We start from the raw sequence: 22702 nt of genomic DNA on the forward strand, positions 1-22702 counted from the left end.
AAGTTATACTTGTTTCTTTTGATGTATATCTAGTTAAAATGACTCAGAGCCTGCCAGCTAGCTTCCTAGCATAGTGCTCTCGCTTCAGTGCTTTTGAGGACTCTCACATGCAGCCTGTGGCTCTTTCAGACTTCTAATTTCAGTATAAAAATGTTATATTTTTCTAAATGGAGAAGTGATGGGGATATAATAGCCCTGTGGTCCATTAAGGTTAGATATGGCTCCAGAATCATGCAATTGGAAGGTGATTGCTCCTGGAAGCTTAATGCTAATCTGACTTTTATGTCTCTCATTGCTCCAATGCTGTAAGAAGTTATAGTTCCACATAATAACATTCAGACTGTGGTACCTGCATAGCACATGCTCAGGTTGTTTTAAAAGGAGTTGAGCTCTTAGGCATTTCTAGGTTTGGACGTGAGTGGGAAATTGTTGCTACATTGTGTAGACTAGTATTTCCCAAACTCTTCTTCAAAACATTAGTATTTCCCTCAAAGCTGTTCACATAGTCAGACTCTGCATACTATTGTGTCCCTTTTCTTTGAGATTCACAAAGCGTATTGTAGCACGTTAAAGGTTGTGAGAATCCTATAGTAAAACCAAGCAACAAATAAAAACTGTAGCTTTGTTTAAGTCAGCAGTGCTTCGCTTAATTGACTGTAGAATCCTTTTTTGAGGAATAATTATCGACATCCTGTGGAACACAGTTTGGGAAATACTGTGGAACACAGTTTGGGAAATACTGATATAGACTGTGAGAAAATTGGTTCCTTTCTGTTTCATCTGTATTCTAAAGAAAATCTTCCTTTCTTAAAAACACTTCATAACTAAGCTTCACAACTCCCTGCTACCTTAGGTGCTTCTATTCTTTTGGCTTAAGGTGGAGCTCCTGTAAATAAACAGATTGTTAAGTGAGACTGATCTTTGCATTGCTTCCGTCACTGAAGCAGTTAGAGAAAAAGGCAAAACCCAGGAACTCTAAAGTCTCTTTTCCAGCTTCCCCATGAAGCGTAAAGCGAACCTGAAGTCTCTGAACTACTTCTGAAACTTATTACTTAGAGATGTTCTGGAATTTTGCTTGCCCGGTATTATTTAGGTTGCACAGTATCTGTTCTTTTGGCACACATTGTTTGCATACTGTTCTAGAACAGAGAGTTTGTTCAGAGGTACTTAATCACTACTCTTATCTTTTACAGAGAATTTAGCAAACCTTTACTTCCTGTTGGAAGAGCTGGAGTCTTGCTTTCTGAAATATTGCACCTTCTATGCAAACAAATGGTGAGTGTTGGATTTAGCAGCCTATTGGGAAGTGTAGTGATTTTGATCTTGGGTTATCCGTGAAAAGCGTAGGTATCACTGTGCAGGTAACTCTCTTAACGTCTATTATTTGAAGAAAAAAAAAGAAAAGCGAGGTTTCTGGTTCAGTCTAGTTTCTTCCAAAGGTATATTTGTCCTTCTGTTTTCTTGTAATTTGGGAAAGAATTATCTAATCTCAGCCAGATTTGGTAGAATTCTAAAGAATCTCAAGATGTATTTTATTTGTGGCTAATGATTTTATCTTCTCTTGAAACAAAATGGCTATATTATTTATACTTTTTAATAGATTTCAATTAAAACTCCTCTGCTTTCAGAGAAAGATAAGATCCATAAAATGATTAATTTTACAATATTTTTGGATCACAGGCTAGGTAATCTGATTAGAAATAGGTGGTAAAAAAAATCATATTGATATCACTTACATGTGGAATCTAGAATACAACACAAATGAACTTACCTACGAAACAGAAACAGACATAGAGAACAGACTTTTGGTTCCCGGGGTGGGGTTGGGGTAGGGGAGGTAGGGGAGGGATGGACTGGGAGTTTGGGATTAGCAGATGCAAACTATTATATGTAGAATGGGTAAACAATAAGGACCTACTGTATAGCACAGAGAACTATATTCAGTATTTTGTGATAAACCATAATGGAAGAGAATGTGAAAAATAATGTATATATATGTGTAACTGAATCACTTTGCTGTGCAGCAGAAATTAACACAACATGATAAATCAACTATATTTCGATAAAATAAAATTTTTAATGGCAAAAAAAGAAATAGGTGGTAAAAGTGATTCTGCAGGATTGTGAATTTCTATCTTAAAGTTGCATTTATTTTAGTTTAATAACTACTGCATAATTCTTTGCAAAGCTCTATGCTGGGATTTTAGTCTGCAAAGATAGCTAAACCTTCAAAGAATTCATAGACTGGAGAGGGAGACAAACAAATCTAAACCAATAGTTTCAAAAGAGAGTGTCAGTGCTATATTAGAGGTCTAAGACGTTTGGGAAAGTGGTATAGCTTCACAAAGGTGGAGAAACGTCAAAACAAAACAACTCACGTATGAAAATTTTAGAGTGATTTCTGACTTAAACTATGATAATTATTTGTGTAATAGTTATTCATAGATAGGTATACTAAACAGTCTCGTCTCTAATTCTAGTTGATTATCTGTTTGTTCTTAATATTCTTTGCTTGATGGCACTAAAGTTTTTATTGAACCCTAATTTGTAGATCCAGAATTTTCTCCTGCTCTTCTACCTACTTGACTTTAGTCCCTAAAATTCAAATTCTTGTTAACTTTTGCTTGTAGAAACAGAAAGCAAATTCTCACTTCTCCTAACTAAAACAAAATTCTCATAGAATATAAGCTCTGGAATTAGCCTGAGTTTAAATCCTGACTCTGCCAGGTTATCAGCTATACCTTGGGCAAGTTAGTCTGTGAAATAACTAGTACATGTTTCTTAGATGACAGTTGCAGCCTCAAAGCCTGACATTTTCCTTTATCACTGTGACTTTGTTCAGGCAGTGGACTTGTTGTACCTCCTCATCAGTTTTCCACCTGACAGCAGCTCTTCTCTGTTGTTTCCTGGGCTCAACCTTGCACTTCTTCTTGCCCTTGAAATAATTCTCATTCCTTGATCAGGAGCAATGACTTCCTTAGTCATTCTCATGTTAGGTCGCATAATCGTAACCTACTATGAAGAGGGACTCCAGGGAGGCTTGTTGAATGGCTTTAATAGCGGATGCATATAGCACTATCCAGGAAAAGAGACAGTTTTGAATTTATAAGCTCTGTGAATTGGACTCTTTTTAGGTGATTATATTCATAAATCCCAAACACCAGCTTGCAGATCCCCAGATTAGTCATCTGGTAGAAGAAATTCTTGAACGTTAAGCAACTGTACTTCATTTACCATTACATTTATGAACATTCAGACATCTCAGTTTGAAAGCTAAGTGTCCTAAGAAATTAACTTCATATCAGCAAGGAAAAGTTTCAGTTTTTTAGTCTTCCTTCAAACTTCTGTACTCTTGACTTCTTTTTCTCCTTCCAATGTAAAACTAAATGGATTGGACTTAATGTCTGTTTTAGAGCCATAAGAAAGTGGGAGCCTTGTGGAGGGAGGCTGACCTCAGCTGGAAGGATTTTTTACCAGAAGGGGAAGATGTACATAATTTTCTCTTGGAGCAGGTGAGTAAGAGCAAGGCTTGTGCCTTCCTGTTTGATCGTAGTTGGTCTGTTTCTTAGAGGAGATAAAGGTATTTGTACTAGTATTCCAGTTATTAAAATTAGACCAAAATAGGAATCATGGTCAAGATGTCATTGTAAGTCCATGCTTTAAAGCCACTTTACCCAAGAAAACCTCGTGATTCCTAAGGACAGATATTTCCTGATCTCTCGTCAGAATCAATCACGATTCTCACTAGGCAACTTTTAACAACATCGTAGCTTTTTGTCTCTGCGTTAATTAGATGATAGATAAAAAAGAAAAGAAAAATTTAAGGACTTAGCCACACTTAGAAAACAAGCTACACGTCTCCATGAACCAGAAATGAAATTGATGAATAAAGCAGGGTTAATAGGGCTAAAGCTGCAAGTCTTCTGAGCTCTGGGTCTGAAAGCAAATAGAGACAGGAGAAGTTATTTCTGTGGGGTAATAGGGTCTAGATGCCCCTTTCAGGGTAGAAGATTGGAGACAGGCTTACTGCATGTCACTAAGTGGAAACTCGATAAATACGAGGAAGTAGATATAGTCTTATAGGCAGAACCTTAGCTAAGCTACCTACTGACTTGCTAACTGGATTCAGAAATCCACAACAAGGCAGAAGCCTACATAGTCAATATGATCTGGTCCTAAGTAAAGAATTGTGGGGGACCAAATAGAGGCAACCATAAAAAGAAGAGTGACAAAACAAAAACCTTCCTCTCAGAATGGTCCTGCAAGTCAGAACCCTAAAACATCTGAGGAAAATAAGTCCTAAGACAGCCAACAAAATCGGCAATAAGAAGAAGAAAATCACTCTTAGGTAAAAAGAAAATAATAAAGCAATCTGAAAATGGCTTTAAGTATATTTTAAGCTGGATAAAGACATTAGGTTAACTGTGGACTTTAGCTTCCTTTTGGTTGTAGTCTAGATACACTGAGGAGCACTCCTGCCATGATAATAAGAACCTACATAAGGCATAATTTATCTTGCATAGCTGGGCTCATAAAAAGTGGAAGAAATTCCCAAGTAACAAAACGAATAAGGGGGAAAAAAGCCAAAGATGAAATCGACTCTGAGCAGTAAGCACATGTAAAGGGTGTGTTGCCTAATACCATTATAAGCGCTGCCAGAGATCTTGAAGATGTTGAAGTGGTCCCAGTTCGATATTACCCTGGCTCCAAGAAGCAGCAAACCAAAATGCTTTTTGGAGAAAACTATACTCAACTTAGCTCTTACTTTCTACAAATTAACATTATCTAAGTATATGAGTTAATACTTAGAGTTCATTTAACGTATAACGAAACAGGTAACCATGAGTGACAGTAAACAGACAGTAAGTGCAAGATTTAGACTCCAAAGACTTGAGATAATGGAATCATCACTCAGCATATAAAATAACATTATTTTTAAAAGAGAGACAAAAATGAGCAAACATGAAGAGAGTAGTCAAAATGACTGGGCAGATATAAAAAGAGAAGGAGAAGAAACTAGACAGAATTCTAAGAGCTGTTATGAAATTTAGAGGATAGAATGAGAAAGTCTAACGTGTCTAATTAGAGTCCTAGAAGGGAAAATAGGGTGAATGGAAAAGAGGCAATATTTGAAGAGACTGTGGCTGACTTTTCCAGAACTGAAAAATATATGAATCTATATAGAAAGCACATGTATACCACATAGAATAGTTACATTTTAGTGAAACTGCATAATATCAAAGCAAGCAGAAAACGATTTTAAAGTAGCTAGAAAGAAGCAGCACATTACCTACAAAGGAAAAGCAGACTTTGCAATAGCAACAATGAAAGCCAATTGTTATCAAAGTATACATAGATAACAATGAAAGATGGTGGCGTAATCTTTTTCTTTTTTGCGGGGGGGCGGGGGCTGCATCGGGTCTTAGTTGCGGTACGTGGGATCTTTCATTGAAGCGCGCGGGCTCTTCGTTGCGGAGCGCAGGCCTCCCTCTAGTTGTGGCGCACAGGCTCCAGGGTGTTTGGGCTCTGTAGTTGTGGCATGTAGGTTCCAGAACATGTGGGCTCTGTAGTCTGCAGCACGCAGGCTCTGTAGTTGAGGCACAGGAGCTCAGTAGTTGTGGCGCATGGGCTTAGTTGCCCCATGACATGTGGGACCTTAGTTCCCTGGCCAGGGCTTGAACCCGTGTCCCCTGCATTGTAAGGCAGATTCTTTACCACTGGACCACCAGGGAAGTCCCAGAATAATCTTAAAGTGCTGAGAAAATATCAGTTAATCTAGAGTTGACTTCCAAATAAACTAACCTTTAAGGATAAGGGCAACATATATTTAGAAACTTAATAACACACTTCTGAATAACCCGTGAGTCAATGAGAAATCATAAAAGATTTTTTAAATATTTTATACTGAATGAAAATGAAAACAAAACACATCAGAATTTGTGGGATGCAACTAAAGCCATACTTAGAGTGAAATTTTTAGCACTGAACACCTGTGTGTAGGAAACAAGTAAGGTCACAAATCAGTAACTTCAGCTTCAACCTTACAAAATTAGAAAATGGAAGAGCAAATAAAACTCAAAGTAAATAGAAAAAAGAAGGGGCTTCCCTGGTGGCGCAGTGGTTGAGAATATGCCTGCCAATGTGGGGGACACGGGTTCAAGCCCTGGTCTGGGAAGATCCCACATGCCGCGGAGCAACTAGGCCCACGAGCCACAACTACTGAGCCTGCGCGTCTGGAGCCTGTGCTGCGCAACAAGAGAAGGCTGCGAAAGTGAGAGGTCCGCACGCCGCGATGAAGTGGCCTCTGCTTGCTGCAACTAGAGAAAGCCCTCGCACAGAAACGAAGACCCAACACAGCCAAAAATAAATAAATAAATTTTAAAAAACGGAAATAACAAGAATCAGAGCAGAAGTCAATGAAACAGAAGAACAGTAGAGAAAAGTCACTGAAGTCAAAAGCTGGTTCTTTGAAAAGATAAAATTGATAAACCCCTCGCCAGACTAATCAGGAAAAATAAAAAAGAGAAGGCACAGATTTCTAATAAAAAGAATGAGAGAGATGACATTGTATAGATTCTACACATAACAACAGGTAGGAGAATTTTGCAAATAATCTTTATGCCAATAAATACACCAACTTAGTTGAAATGAGTAAATTTCTTGACACAAACTACTAGAGCTGACTCAAGAAGAAGAATAGATAACCTGAATATCTATGAAAGAAATTGAAGTAGTTAACGTCTCACAAAGAAAACTCCAGGCACCAGTGAGTTCACTGATGAATTCTACGAAACATTTAAGGGAGAAATAATGCCAATTCTGCAAAGAATTCTACACCAATTCTTCCAAAACATTGAACAGGAGAGACTTATTTTCCAACTCATTCTGTGAGACCAGCATTAAACTGATAACAAAATCAAGGGCATTTCAAGAAAAGAGAACTATAGACCAGTATTCCTAATTAACACAGAGAAAATCTTGTCAACAAAATTTTCACAAATCAAATGCAACTATATATAAAAAGGATAATACATCATAACCAGGTAGGTTTTATCACAGGAATGTAAGGTTAATTTAAAATTTAAAAATCAGTATATGGATGGAGGGAAGATGATATAGTAAGAAGGTCCAGAATTAGTCCCTCCACTGAAACAACTATTGAGCTGGGAAGGTCTGTTAGAATCAGCTATTTTGGAATTGTGGAGTGGAACACGTGCACTACCAACACCAGGAGGATGCTTGATGAAAAAAAGAGTCTGGTAAATTCCAATGATTTTGGTGTTTTGCATAGAAAGCTATCACCCCCCAGCTCTGTGACAGACAGCTGAGGAGACAGTAGCACCTTCTTTCTGGCGCCAGGTTGAGCACTAAAGACCTTGCCCTCTAAAGATTGGTGTTGTGTCCTTTAATCTGCGTAGCAGTTCACCGAGTATCCTGTGCAGGACCTTGATGTCATTTCAGCTCCTCACCCTGAAGGAACTTCTTGGATGGGGTCTGTCAAAGAACTTAAACAGAACACATTTATGTCTTCCCCACGCCCCCACGCCCCTTTCTTTTTCTTATTGGATCCAGGCATTCACTGAAGTCTCTGAAAGGTCACTGGCTGACTGCAGAGATAATGGATCAGAGACTTCAGTAACCATATACGAGAAGGAATATAGTCCTTGTCTAAAAGTCACTAAACAGATGACTGCAACATCATACAGGGTGAGGGAGAGAATCTGATGTCCAGACTTACTGCATTACACTGTCTAGTTTTCAACAAAAAAATTATGAAGTATTCAAAGAAACAGGAAAATACAGCTTATTCACAGGGGAAAATAAGAAAATGACAGAAAGCATCCCTGAGGAAGCCCAAACATTGGGAATACTAGACAAGGACTTTAACTGACTTAAATATGCTCAATTTGCTGAAGAAAACCATGGATGAAGAAATAAAGGAAATCAGAATGATGAATTGAACAAGTTGAGAATACTGGTAAAGAGGTAGAAATTATAAAAAGGAGCCAAGTAGAAACTGAAAAGTGGTAATAGCTGAAATGAAAAATTAGACTCTTTCAACAGCAGGTTTGAGCAGGCAGAAGAATCAGTCAGCGAACTTGGAAACAGGGCAATTGAAATTGCTCAGTCAGTCAGGAATCACTGATTCATCACTAATTTACTACGATGAAAATCCATCTTCAGTATTCACAACAGATACACTCTTTTACTAATTGTTTTGCTAATGAAATTTCTGGCATTGTTATATGGAACTGAATATCATTGAATTTTTTTAAAGTCCCTATAGTTTATTTTTTAAAGAAAACTTTAAATTGTAATAATACATATTGAAAAAATAATCCATTTAACATATAAAGAGGCTTTGAAAAAGGAAATTGCTCAGTTTGAGGAGCAAAGAAAAGAGAATCAAGAAAAATTAACAGAGTCTAAGGACCTAGGGGACACTATCAAACACATCAGTATGTACATAATGTAGTCCCAGAGAAGGGAGAAAAGAGCAGAAGAAAGTATTTAAGTATTTGAAGAAATAATGGTCAAAAACTTCCCAAATTTATTCAAAGATATGAATCTACACATCTAGGAATTTCAGCGAACTCCAGGCAGGATAAAGTCAGTTTCACATCAAGATGTAATGAAACTGTTGAAAGACAAAAACAAAGAAGAAATCTTGAAAACATCAAGAGAGAAGAGACTCGTCACATACAAAGAAGCCTCAATAAGATTAACAGCCAGTTTATCATCAGAAACTATGGCTGTCAAAAGACACTGGAATGATATATTTAAAGTACTGGGCTTCCCTAGTGGTGCAGTGGTTAAGAATCCGCCTGCCAATGCAGGGGACACAGGTTCGAGCCCTGGTCCGAGAAGATCCCACATGCCGCGGAGCAACTAAGCCCGTGCGCCACAACTTCTGAGCCTGAGCTCTTGAGCACGTGTGCCACAACTACTGAAGCCCACACACCTAGAGCCCGAGCTCCGCAACAAGAGAAGCCACCGCAGTGAGAAGTCTGTGAACCACAATGAAGAGCAGCCCCTGCTCGCCTCAACTAGAGAAAGCCCCGCGCGCAGCAACAAAGACCCAATGCAGCCAAAAAAAAAAAGGATAACTAAAGTACTAAAATTTAAAGACTGTTTATATCTGGCAATATTTCCTATAAAAATGAAGAAGAAATTAAGACATTCCCAGATAAAAACTAAGTGAGTTAGTAGACCTTCCCTGCAAAACTGAGTCTTTCAGGCTGAAGCAAAAGAACACAAGAGTGTAACTTGAAACCATACAAAGAAACATAGATAACTGGTAAAAGTAACCACACAGGTAAATATAAAAGCAAGTATTATTATGTTTTTGGTTTGTAGCTCCTCATTTTCTTTGCTATATGATTTAAAAGGCAAATCCATAAGAAAATAACTATAAATATGTGTTAATGGGCATACATTGTATAAAGATGTAATTTATGAAAATAACTACCCAAGGATGGTTTCTCACAGAATTCCCATGAGACCCAACAGTTGTACTTCTAGGTGTATATCCAAGAGAAATGAAATCATATGGCACCCTGATTTGAAGTCAAATAAACCTGGATTCAGGTTCCAGTTTTCTACCACTTAAGACTTTAAGCAAAATTACTTGATTTCTCTAAGCCTCATATTCCTCACCTATGAAATGCTTATAAGAACTATCTGGTAGAATTTTTATGGGGATTAAATGAGATAATGTTTAAGAAGCACTGAGCATAGAGAGGAACTCAGTCAGTTACGGATGATGTTGTTATTAATAAAAATGTTCAGGGCTTCCCTGGTGGCGCAGTGGTTGAGAGTCCGCCTGCCGATGCAGGGGACACAGGTTCATGCCCCGGTCCGGGAAGATCCCACATGCCATGGAGCGGCTGGGCCCGTGAGCCATGGCCACTGAGCCTGCGTGTCGGAGCCTGTGCTCCACAATGGGAGAGGCCACAACAGTGAGAGGCCCACATACCACAAAACAAACAAACAAACAAAAAATGTTTAAAAGACAAAAAAATGAGGTTCCAGAAAACTTGGCCTTCTGTATCCTGAATACTGGCTTTCTTCTAAAATGGCTGGTTTAGGGACTCCCCTGGTGGTCCAGTGGTTAAGACTCCACACTCCCAATGCAGTGGGGGAGCCTGGGTTCGATCCCTGGTCAGGGTACTAAGTCTTTGTGCCGCAACTATTGAGCCGGCGTGTCGCAACTAGAGAAGCCTGTGCGCCACAACTAGAGAGCCCATGAGCCACAATGAAGACCCAGCGCAGCCAACATAAATAAAAATTAAAATGGCTGGTTTAATGCCCTTTTTCCGGGAACCCGCGTACATTCTGCAAGAGGTAGTGATGAGCTGATCCATAAATTTGAAGCCCAGCCTTCTAGGTTCTAGGAGGATTCAATAACGTATACAGAAACACAGGGATTCTGAGAAATAAATGTTTCTCTCCAATGACCAAGGTAAACTTTACAGCTCACCACTGACTCTGTTTGGCCATGGTAAAGACGTTCACTTTCACATTTTTATGTCGTATTATATTAATGAGCAATGTAATTCATGTTTGACTTTGCTGTTGTTGTTAATCACTCTCAGACCTTCAATCATCTATGTAGATATAGGGTAGGTTAAAGAGGTATTCTGTGTAGGTGTTCTAACACCTAAGAGTGTTAGAACAAATTTGGAGAATGTTTCAAGGCTGTGAAAAATTGCCTGTTCTTAAAAGAACTTATGGCCATCTTCTTGTGATTTTGTATGTATATTGAAATGTGGTGGTTGAGATATTCATCAACATTGAATCAGAAAAATTGTAATACTGAATCACGTTTCTAAACTCTATAGGAATATATTTTAAAATGGGCATAAGTGGTAAAGACAATTAAAACGATAGAATGAAATTTTTTTTCACAGAATTAAAGGTAATTTTTTCTTTGTGGATCAAAGGAGGGTATAGGAATATATCAGAGTCTTCTAAGGTATTAGAGGAAAATATGTTAATAATCTTTAATATTTTAATCTTCATGGTTTTTGCATAGAGAAACTTCATAAGGCAAAATATACTTATATACCTCATTTCCTTATACCCTTGAAAATGAAAAATCATTTTGATTATTGATTTTTTTGACTACCCATCTAAGAGTTAAACAATTATGGCATCGTTTCTCACACTCGGATTCAGAATGGTCAAGAGGTGTTTGAAGGACTTGATAAAACTAAAAGTATAGAGTTTTTGACAGCTGCTCAGTGGCAATAGTGATACTAAATCATAGGCTGCAGAAAGCGAGTTAAATTGTACCCTTGCCAGTACTCCTGCCCTGCCTTAGAGCTATGTCACAGCTAAAAGCCAGACTGAAGCACCCAGGGGTATTATGTTAAATGAAATAAGTCAAGAGAAAGACAAATACTGCATGATTTCACTTATATGTGGATTCTACAAAACAAATCAAAACCCATAGATACAGCGAATAGGTAGTTGGTTGCCAGAGGGGAAGGGGTTGGCAGGGGTGAAATAGGTGAAGGGGGGGGGTCAAGAGGTACAAACTTCCAGTTATAAAATAAATAAGTTATGAGGATGTAATGTATAGCATGGAGAACACAGTCAATAGTATTGTATTGACTTTGTACGGTGACAGATAATGACTAGACTTATTGTGGTGACCATTTCACAGTGCATACAAATGGCAAATCACTATGTTGTACACATGAAACTAATATAATATTATATGTCAGATGTACTTAAATTTTTTAAAAAGACTGAAACTCAGAATGATTTGGAGAAGTAAGCTTTTGTTTTTAAGAAGAAGCAGAGCTATGCAGTATTAAAAAATGGGGAAATATTCAGAAGGATAATGGAGTGAGAATCTTTTAGAACAATAAATATAGAATGGCTTCTGCTGATCATTTTGATTCCATGTGCAATAGAAGAGATAGCCCATGACTTTGTTTTCCTCTCAGGGTGATAATAATATTGAATTATGTTAATATGTTTAACACTGTATGTTACAGAAGTTGGACTTTATAGAGTCTGATGGTTCCTGTTCCTCTGAAGCACTTTCAAAGAAAGAACTCTCTGCCGAAGAGCTGTATAAGCGACTCGAGAAACTCATTATTGAGGACAAAGCAAATGATGAACAGATCTTTGACTGGGTAGAGGTATAAAGACTATGTCACCTTCCCTGATATCTCTGCAAGAAAGATTCTTGTGGGATCCCTTCATTCACATATTTACCCTGTCACTTAACGGGAGTTTTTAACTTTAATGAAGTTAGTTTTTATTCTTACATGTTTATGTATTTGAAACTAATGCTCTTTTTCTATTTTTATAAGATTCATCGTCTTTTATAAAGTCAGGTAAAAATATTCAGAACATAAGCCATTTTTCTGGATCTCTCATTAGTTTTGGATACACCCTGCATTTTACCATTCAAAAATTTGCACTTCTTTCTGAATGTTGTCATGTTTTAAATACTAATCTGGATAAAATTAATAAGCAATATATAATTATTATTAAATGTGTTGACTGACGTTTTCATAACAACGCTCCCTTCTGGAAACTTCATATCTTACTTATCTTGTGTTGTGGAGTCTGTTGATCATGTCCGATTTTAATTTGTTACTGTATTCCTTTACATAGTAACTTCTGTTGATGTACGTGTGTCTTATTTGTGCACATTTCCATGGGATCGTATACTAATCCAAGTTGAAAGAAAGCCATTGAAGGCTAATCTAGTTCTCTCCCTCTTGCATAAATCTTGTTTTGTAGTCCTTGTAATGGGCTGTTGTTTTCTTAACAACTCATTTCTAGGCACTGAGAAATAATGAAGCTTCTGATAAATTGATTTTTTTACCTATTTTCCCTGCTGTCTATACGATAATCTATCATCTCACCTAATTCAGAATCTTTTTAAAGTAATTTATACTAGTCAGTAAGATATATCCCTATCTCCCCCTCTAGGTTCTTTCATTCCTTCCTGAAATCTAGATATCCAGACCCTAGTCTGCTTATTCTCATACAAACATAACCTGGATTTTGAACATTCCTCTCAAAGTGACATGTGCAAACTGAGCATGATCACCGGGTGTGGTCCAACAGTACACAGTTAGGTGGTGCTTTTTGCTTTTTTTTTTTTTTTTTAAACTCTGTGCTTCTGGCAGGCTCACTACACTGAGCTCAAACTGCTCTTTCAGTCTTTTTTTTTTTAACACTTTTATTGGAGTATAATTGCTTTACAATGGTGTGTTAGTTTCTGCTGTATCACAAAGTGAATCATCTGTACGTATACATATATCCCCATATCTCCGCCCTCTTGCATCTCCCTCCCACCCTCCCTATCCCACCCCTCTAAGTGGTCACAAAGCACCAAGCTGATCTCCCTGTGCTATGCGGCTGCTTCCCACTAGCTAGATGTTTACATTTGGGAGTCTGTATATGTCCATGCCACTCTCTCACTTCATCCCAGCTTCCCCTTCCCCCTCCCCGTGTCCTCAAGTCCATTTTCTACATCTGCGTCTTTATTCCAGTCCTACCCCTCGGTTCTTCATAACTTTTTTTTTTTTTTAAGATTCCATATATATGTGTTAGCATACGGTATTTGTTTTTCTCTTTCTGTCTTACTTCACTCTGTACGACAGACTCTAGGTCCATCCACCTCACTATAAATAACTCAATTTTGTTTCTTTTTATGGCTGAGTAATATTCCATTGTATATATGTGCCACATCTTCTTTATCCATTCATCTGTCGATGGACACTTAGGTTGCTTCCATGTCCTGGCTATTGTAAATAGAGCTGCAATGAACATTGTGGTACATGACTCTTTTTGAATTATGGTTTTCTCAGGGTATATGCCCAGTAGTGGGATTCCTCGGTCGTATGGTAGTTCTATTTTTAGTTTTTTAAGGAACCTCCATACTGTTCTCCATAGTGGCTGTATCAATTTACATTCCCACCAACAGTGTAAGAGGGTTCCCTTTTCTCCACACCCTCTCTAGCATTTGTTGTCTGTAGATTTTTTGATGATGGCCATTCTGACTGGTGTGAGGTGATACCTCATTGTAGTATTGATTTGCATTTCTCTAATGATTAGTGATGTTGAGCATTCTTTCATGTGTTTGTTGGCGAGCTGTATATCTTCTTTGGAGAAATGTGTATTTAGGTCTGCCCATTTTTGGATTGGGTTGTTTGTACTTTTGATATTGAGTTGCATGAGCTGCTTGTAAATTTTGGAGGTTAATCTTTTGTCAGTTGCTTCATTTGCAAATATTTTCTTCTATTCTGAAGGTTGTCTTTTTGTCTTGTTTAAGGTTTCCTTTGCTGTGCAAAAGATTTAAGTCTCATTACGTCCCATTTGTTTATTTTTGTTTTTATTTCCATTTCTCTAGGAGGTGGGTCAGAAAGGATCTTGCTGAGATTTATGTCATAGAGAGTTCTGCCTGTGCTTTCCTCTAAGAGTTTGATAGTGTCTGGCCTTACATTTAGGTCTTTAATCCATTTTGAGTTTATTTTTGTGTATGGTGTTAGGGAGTGTTCTAATTTCATTGTTTTACATGTAGCTGTCCAGTGTTCCCAGCACCACTTATTGAAGAGGCTGTCTTTTCTCCATTCTATATTCTTGCCTCCTTTATCAAAGATAAGGTGACCATATGTGTGTGGGTTTATCTCTGGGCTTTCTATCCTGTTCCATTGATCTATCTTTCTGTTTTTGTGCCAGTACCATACTGTCTTGATTACTGTAGCTTTGTAGTATAGTCTGAAGTCAGGGAGCCTGATTCCTCCAGCTCTGTGTTTCTTTCTCAAGATTGCTTTGGCTATTGGGGGTCTTTAGTGTTTCCATACAAATTGTAAAATTTTTTGCTCTAGTTCTATGAAAAATGCCATTGGTAGTTTGATAGGGATTCCATTGAATCTTTAGATTGCTTTGGGTAGTATAGTCATTTTCACAGTATTGATTCTTCCAATCCAAGAACATGGTGTATCTCTGCATCTGTTTGTATCATCTTTAATTTCTTTCATCAGTGTCTTATAGTTTTCTGCATACAGGTCTTTTGTCTCCTTATGTAGGTTTATTCCTAGGTATTTTATTCTTTTTGTTGCAGTGGTAAATGGGAGTGTTTCCTTAATTTCTCTTTCAGATTTTTCATCATTAGTGTATAGGAATGCAAGAGATTTCTGTGCATTAATTTTGTATCCTGCTACTTTACGAGATTCGTTGATTAGCTCTAGTAGTTTTCTGGGAGCATCTTTAGGATTCTCTATGTATAGTATCATGTCATCTGCAAACAGTAACAGCTTTACTTCTTTTCCCGTTTGGATTCCTTTCATTTCTTTTTCTTCTCTGATTGCTGTGGCTAAAACTTTCAAAACTATGTTGAATTTTTTTTTTTTTTTTTTTTGCGGTACACAGGCTTCTCACTGTTGTGGCCTCTCCCGTTGCGGAGCACAGGCTCCGGATGCGCAGGCCCAGCGGCCGTGGCTCACGGGCCCAGTGTTCCGTGGCATGTGGGATTTTCCTGGACTGGGACACAAACCTGTGTCGCCTGCATCGGCAGGCGGACTCTCAACCACTGCGCCACCAGGGAAGCCCAACTATGTTGAATTTTAATAGTGGTGAGAGTGGACAACCTTGTCTTATTCCTGATCTTAGTGGAAATGGTTTCAGTTTTACACCATTGAGAACGATGTTGGCTGTGGGTTTGTCATATGTGGTCTTTATTATGTTGAGGTAGGTTCCCTCTATGCCTACTTTCTGGAGGGTTTTTATCATCAATGGGTGTTGAATTTTGTTGAAAGCTTTTTCTGCATCTCTTGAGATGATCATATGGTTTTTTCCTTCAATTTGTAAATATGATTTATCACATTGATTGATTTGCATATATTGAAGAATACTTGCATTCCTGGGATAAACCCCACTTGATCATGGTGTATGATCCTTTTAATGTGCTGTTGGATTCTGTTTGCTAGTATTTTGTTGAGGATTTTTGCATCTATGTTCATCAGTGATATTGGCCTGTAGTTTTCTTTCTTTGTGACATCTTTGTCTGGTTTTGGTGTCAGGGTGATGGTGGCCTCGTAGAATGAGTTGGGGAGTGTTCCTCCCTCTGCTATATTTTGGAAGGGTTTGAGAAGGATAGGTGTTAGCTCTTCTCTAAATGTTTGATAGAATTCGCCTGTGAAGCCATCTGGTCCTGGGCTTTTGTTTGTTGGAAGATTTTTAATCACAGTTTCAATTTCAGTGCTTGTGATTGGTCTGTTTATATTTTCTATTTCTTCCTGGTGCAGTCTCTGAAGTTTGTGCTTTTCTAAGAATTTGTCCATTTCTTCCAGGTTGTCCATTTTATTGGCATATAGTTGCTTGTAATAATCTCTCATGATCCTTTGTATTTCTGTAGTGTCAGTTGTTACTTCTCCTTTCTCATTTCTAATTGTATTGATTAGAGTCTTCTCCCTTTTTTTCTTGATGAGTCTGGCTAATGGTTTATCAATTTTGTTTATCTTCTCAAAGAACCAGCTTTTAGTTTTATTGATCTTTGCTATTGTTTCCTTCATTTCTTTTCCATTTATTTCTGCTTTGATCTTTATGATTTCTTTCCTTCTGCTAACTTTGGGGTGGTTTTGTTCTTCTTTCTCTGATTGCTTTAGGTGTAAGGTTAGGTTGTTTATTTGAGATATTTCTTGAGGTAGGATTTTATTGCTATAAACTTTCCACTTAGAACTGCTTTTGCTGCATCCCATAGATTTGGGGTCGTCGTGTTTTCATTGTCATTTGTCTCTAGGTAGTTTTTGATTTTCTCTTTGATTTCTTCAGTGATCTCTTCGTTATTAAGTAGTGTGTTGTTTAGCCTCCGTGTGTTTGTATTTTTTTACAGATTTTTTTCCTGCAGTTGATATCTTGTCTCATAGCGTTGTGGCTGGAAAAGGTACTTGATACGATTTCAGTTTTCTTAAATTTACCAAGGCTTGATTTGTGACCCAAGATATGATCTATCCTGGAGAATGTTCCATGAGCACTTGAGAAGAAAGTGTATTCTGTTGGTTTTGGGTGGAATGTCCTATAAATATCAATTAAGTCTATCTTGTTTAATGTATTATTTAAAGCTTGTGTTTCCTTATTTATTTTCATTTTGGATGATCTGTCCATTGGTGAAAGTGGGGTGTTAAAGTCCCCGACTATGATTTTGTTACTGTCGATTTCCCCTTTTATGGTTATTAGCATTTGCCTTATGTATTGAGGTGCTCCTAAGTTGGGTGCATAAATATTTACAATTGTTTTATCTTCTTCTTGGATTGATCCCTTGTTCACTATTTAGTGTCCTTCTTTGTCTCTTGTAATAGTCTTTGTTTTAAAGTCTATTTTGTCTGATGTGAGAATTGCTTCTCCAGCTTTCTTTTATTTCTGTTTGCATGGAATATCTTTTTCCATCCCCTCACTTTCAGTCTGTATGTGTCCCTAGGTCTGAAGTGGGTCTCTTGTACACAGCATATATACGGGTGTTGTTTTTGTATCTGTTTAGCCAGTCTATGTCTTCTGGTTGGAGTATTTAATCCATTTACATTTAAGGTAATTATCGATATGTATGTTCCTATTACCATTTTCTTAATTGTTTTGGGTTTGTTATTGTAGGTCTTTTCCTTCTCTTGTGTTTCCTGCCTAGCTAAAGCATTTGTTGTAGAGCTGGTTTGGTGATACTGAATTCTCTTAGCTTTTGTTTGTCTGTGAAGGTTTTAATTTCTCCATCGAGTCTGAATGTGATCCTTGCTGGGTAGAGTAATCTTGGTTGTATGTTCTTCCCTTTCATTACTTTAAATATGTGCTGCCACTCCCTTCTGGCTTGCTGAGTTTCTGCTAAAAGATCAGCTGTTAACCTTATGGGGATTCCCTTGTATGTTATTTGTTGTTTTTCTCTTGCTGCTTTTAATATTTTTTCTTTGTATTTAATTTTTGATAGTTTGATTAATATGTGTGTCTTGGCATGTTTCTCCTTGGATTTATCCTGTATGGGACTCTGCTTCCTGCACTTGATTGACTATTTCCTTTCCCATATTAGGGAAGTTTTCAACTATAATCTCTTCAAATATTTTCTCAGTCCCTTTCTTTTTCTCTTCTTCTGGGACCCCTATAATTCAAATGTTGGTGCGTTTAATGTTGTCCCAGAGGTCAATGAGACTGTTCTCAAATTCTTTTCATTCTTTTTTCTTTATTGTGCTCTGCGGTAGTTATTTCCACTATTTTATCTTCCAGGTCACTTATCTGTTCTTCTGCCTCAGTTATTCTGCTATTGATTCCTTCTAGAGAATTTTAAATTTCATTTATTGTGTTGTTCATCATTGTGTGTTTGCTCTTTAGTTCTTCTAGGTCCTTGTTAAACGTTTCTTATATTTTCTCCATTCTATTTCCAAGATTTTGGATCATCTTTACTATTATTGCTCTGAATTCTTTTTCAGGTAGACTGCCTATTTCCTCTTCATTTGTTTGGTCTGGTGGGTTTTTACCTTGCTTCTTCATCTGCTGTGTGTTTCTCTGTCTTCTCATTTTGCGCTTAACTTACTGTGTTTAGGGTCTCCTTTTCGCAGGCTGCAGGTTTGTGGTTCCCACTGTTTTTGGTGTCTGTCCCCAGTGGCTAAGGATGGTTCAGTGGGTTGCATAGGCTTCCTGGTGGAGAGGACTAATGCTGTTGCTGCACTCTCCTCTGTGGCCCCGAAGCTTCCCCCCTGCCTCACCCCCCTCCCCCCATCTCCGCCAGTGAAGGGACTTCCTAGTGCGTGGAAACTTTTCCGCCTTCACAGCTCCCTCCTAGAGGTGCAGGTCCTGTCCCTATTCTTTTGTCTCTGTTTATTCTTTTTTCTTTTGCCCTACCCTGGTACCTGGGGAGTTTCTTGCCTTTTGGGAAGTCTGAGGTCTTTTGCCAGCGTTCAGTAGGTGTCCTGTAGGAGTTGTTCCACATGTAGATGTATTTCTGATGTATTTGTGGGGAGGAAGGTGATCTCCACGTCTTACTCCTCCGCCATCTTGAAGGTCTCCTTGCTCTTTCAGTCTTGTAGTACCCATTCTTTTATATTCTACAGGTTAGTCACCTCTCCCATCCCAAACTTATGCATTTGGTTTTGAACCAAAATGGTGTTTTAAAAATTCATTTCTTTTTGTTAAATAGTTATTTATTTAATTTATTTATTTGGGTTGCACTGGGTCTTAGTTGCAGCAGGTGGGCAGACTCTTTATTTGCGGCTCACCGGCTCCTTAGTTGTGGCATGCAGACATGCAGACTCTTAGTTGCAGCATGCATGTATGATCTAGTTCCCTGACCAAGGATCGAACCCTGGCCCCCTGCATTGGGAGCGTGGAGGCTTATCCAGTGTGCCACCGGGGAAGTCCCTTAATAATTTAATTCTGTTTACATTTATCTTCTTAAATTAGACAGTTTTTTTTTTAGTCTTGTCAGGACATTTTAGATTCTGACTTGGTCATAAATTTTGCTTGCCATCTTTTTCACTTTGTATCCTCCTTGCATTTCATTAATATGTCAACTTTGTCCTCATTCGAGTTATGGGTAAAATGTGTGAATGGGGTAGGACCAAGGATAAAGCAGCATACTTTTCAGGACCACATCGCACCCCACCCCTGTGGACATTTCAGCTATTAACTTGTTTATTATTTCACATCATTCTAATGTCTAGTTCACCTTTTCGTCTTGTCCATAAGGGGATATCTCTTATTAGATAATTTGTCAAATGCCTTGCTAAAGTCTAGAAAAGTGAAGGCTGTATCCATCTGAGCTACCGTATACTGATTGTATCAGAAAAGGAAAGAAGTTTAGTTTAGCATGACTTGTTTTTCATGTATGTATTTATTCCTCTTAACATAACCATCTCTTTCCACTCTAAGACTTTTAAACCATTCATATGATAGTTTGTTATAGATTTTAGCATAGAATCAGCATCAGGCTTTCCGGTATATTGTTGACATCAGACACCTTCTTTTTTTTTTTTTTGCAATACACGGGCCTCTCACTGTCGTGGCCTCTCCCATTTTGGAGCACAGGCTCCGGGCGCGCAGGCTCAGCGGCCATGGCTCATGGGCCCAGCCACTCCGCGGCATGTGGGATCTTCCCGGACCGGGGCATGAACCCGTGTCCCCTGCATCGGCAGGCGGACTCTCAACCACTGCGCCACCAGGGAAGCCCCAGACACCTTCTTTTATGTTTTAAAAGTCAGGTCAATGTTTGCATACTTAACATCATTCTCCTTCTCCATGATTTTTCATAGATTTCAGCAGTTTGGTCTTTTATTCTATTTCTCATGTATTGCAAAATGATGCTGTTTTTACCTCTTCATCCATGTTGGGCCTCATTTTTTAAATATTAGTATTTATTCTGCCTAGTCCAGACCAACAATTATTCTCCTTAAATAGAAGATGAAGGGTAAATTTTACTGAATGTAAATTATACCTAACAAAGGTGACTTTTAAAAAAGGAGCAAGAAGAGAAAAACATAATGGTCACTGAGCTGACAATACATATAAGGTGTTCGTTGCTCTGTGTGTGATACTGGTACTATATAATAATCTGATTTCGCTCATCAATTCCAATTAGCAGACCCATCTTCCTTATTGTTCTGTGCATTTTTGTTAACATCTTTGCTTAATCTTTAGTGTTTCTTGATACTTTTCTTCGTGTCTTTTCTATTCTTGAATGTTAGAATTACAGTATGTGGCTATTTGGTAGAAGAAATATGCAATTTGTTTCTTTAAAACAGAAGAAACAGTCAGATGGTTTGGAAGTGTTATTTATTATCTAATCACATTTAGCTAATTTGTTTATTTTTCTCAGACTCCGCTTGAAGTCTAATCCTTGGGGATTTCAAATGATATTCAGTTGAAATAGCTCTACAACATGTTTATAAAGTATTGTTGGGCCAAAAAGTAATGGTCTGTTTTTATTCTCTCATTTATTCTTCAAAAATAATTGTTCAGACTTTGCAGAAGTAATTTCTGGGGCTAGACCAGCTTTGGCTTCAGCCTGTTTATTTTTTAAAGAGGTATACCGGCAACTGGCTATAACACATAAATCATCATGAAATCTTTTATGCATAGTTCTTGCCCCACCCTATCCTCAGCCTTAGCTGTCAGCAGTGCCACCACATGTTTCTGTCCTGTGGGAAAAGATCGGTAACAAAAGGTATCACGGCCCTCTGTGTTCAGCTCTGCCAGTGTCCCGCAGAGCCGGCCATCTGACTTGTTAACCACTCTTAATTCTGCTCTCAGGAAGCCGCCAGTTCCTCCCAGGTGATGTGCAAGGTTAGGTATTCAACAAAGAGAGACCTGCTGGTTAATCTGTGTCAGTTCTGGAATTCATAAACGTTAAACTGATCTCTAAATATCTTTGAAATTCTTAGCTTTCTAACACATAACGTTTAAAATGACATCTTTAATTCTTTCCTAGCCAGTCATTTTAAGGCTGACTCTTTCAGTAGAAAATACTATGTTATGCTATTAAAAGAAGCTGAGAGAAGCATGAATTCTGTTCACAGGCATAAGGAGCATAAACTCTGGAAAATATTTGAAATACCTGCCTAGAAAATGGCCGCTTTTGTTTGTCTTTTCCTTTTGCTAGTCATCTGGTTTAGTATAGTGGGGTTTTTTCTTTGAATTTTAATTTATTTTATTTTTATACAGCACGTTCTTGTTAGTTATCTGTTTTATACACATCAGTGCATATATATCAATCCCAATCTCCCAATTCATCCCACCCCTCCACCCCCCGACTTTCCCCCCTTGGTGTCCATACTAGTATAGTGTTTTATAGCAAAAAGATAAGATCCTAAGAGAAACTAAAAAATAAATTGGGGGCCCATTTACTCTATTTACCTTATCTCTAAATACATTTTTTTACCATCCTTAGAAAAGAGTAATAGTTTTCTCACCACCACCTGAAGAGTTTGTTTGAGGTAATGCTTGAAATTAACCTCCAAGTCACATTAAAATTAAGATGAGAAAGCAGTGTTAGTACATCTAGACATAGTTGCACACTACTGAGCAAAGTAGGCTTTAAAATACTGCGTGGTTGTGGTGTAGTTGTTCTTTCAACTTTATAGATTTGGATAGATCATCTTAGTATGCCTTATTTATTGAGAATGGAAAATGCTTTTAAATGGTTACGTTTCTGAATGTATATAGTACACAGCACTGTTTAACTGAATGAGCAAAGGATAGGGGATAGTAAGCTCTCTGAAAATGAAATACTGCTACCGAGAGCATTTTCGGACAGAACTGGCGATAGCCCCAGTATTTTCTGGTGAATTAGAAGACTAATTTTTACAAGAAAGTTGAGCATGATCCCGTCTGCCCTTAGGGCCAGACAAAGCCAGGTTTAGGGGAAAATAATTTCTCTGGTGTGCAAGGGTACCTTTAACTATTCTATTTACTTTTGATTCCAGGCTAACCTAGATGAAAGCCAGATGAGTTCACCTACATTCCTTAGAGCTTTAATGACAGCTGTTTGTAAAGCAGCTATTATAGGTAAGTAATATTTCTGAAGGCAGCTCTTAACACCTGAAATCCCCCGTATGTCAACTACTGATGAGATGATATGGGTCAGAGTTTATATTGCCCTCCAAACTTGCCCTGTAAAGCTCAGTTTCTGTGCCAAATGGATACCATGTCTGTCTGTAATGCCTGGCTGTCTCGGGCAGGGGGATGAATAGCTGCTCTG

At 38.0% G+C, this 22702-nt stretch overlaps 1 protein-coding gene across 20 annotated transcripts in view; it reads left to right on the plus strand.

Annotated features, from left to right (window-relative positions):
* EIF4G3 (eukaryotic translation initiation factor 4 gamma 3) overlaps positions 1-22702 on the plus strand; it is a 367975-nt gene that overhangs the window by 339623 nt on the left and 5650 nt on the right. For all 20 annotated transcript variants that reach the window (XM_033841819.2, XM_033841846.2, XM_073794676.1 and 17 more), the window contains 4 exons: positions 1194-1275; positions 3414-3512; positions 12006-12152; positions 22428-22509. In XM_033841819.2, coding sequence (XP_033697710.1) covers positions 1194-1275; positions 3414-3512; positions 12006-12152; positions 22428-22509 — 410 coding nt within the window. The remainder of the gene's footprint in view (positions 1-1193; positions 1276-3413; positions 3513-12005; positions 12153-22427; positions 22510-22702) is intronic.

This window comes from Tursiops truncatus, chromosome 1, assembly GCF_011762595.2.
Source record: "Tursiops truncatus isolate mTurTru1 chromosome 1, mTurTru1.mat.Y, whole genome shotgun sequence".
NCBI classification, from domain to species: Eukaryota; Metazoa; Chordata; class Mammalia; order Artiodactyla; family Delphinidae; genus Tursiops; species Tursiops truncatus.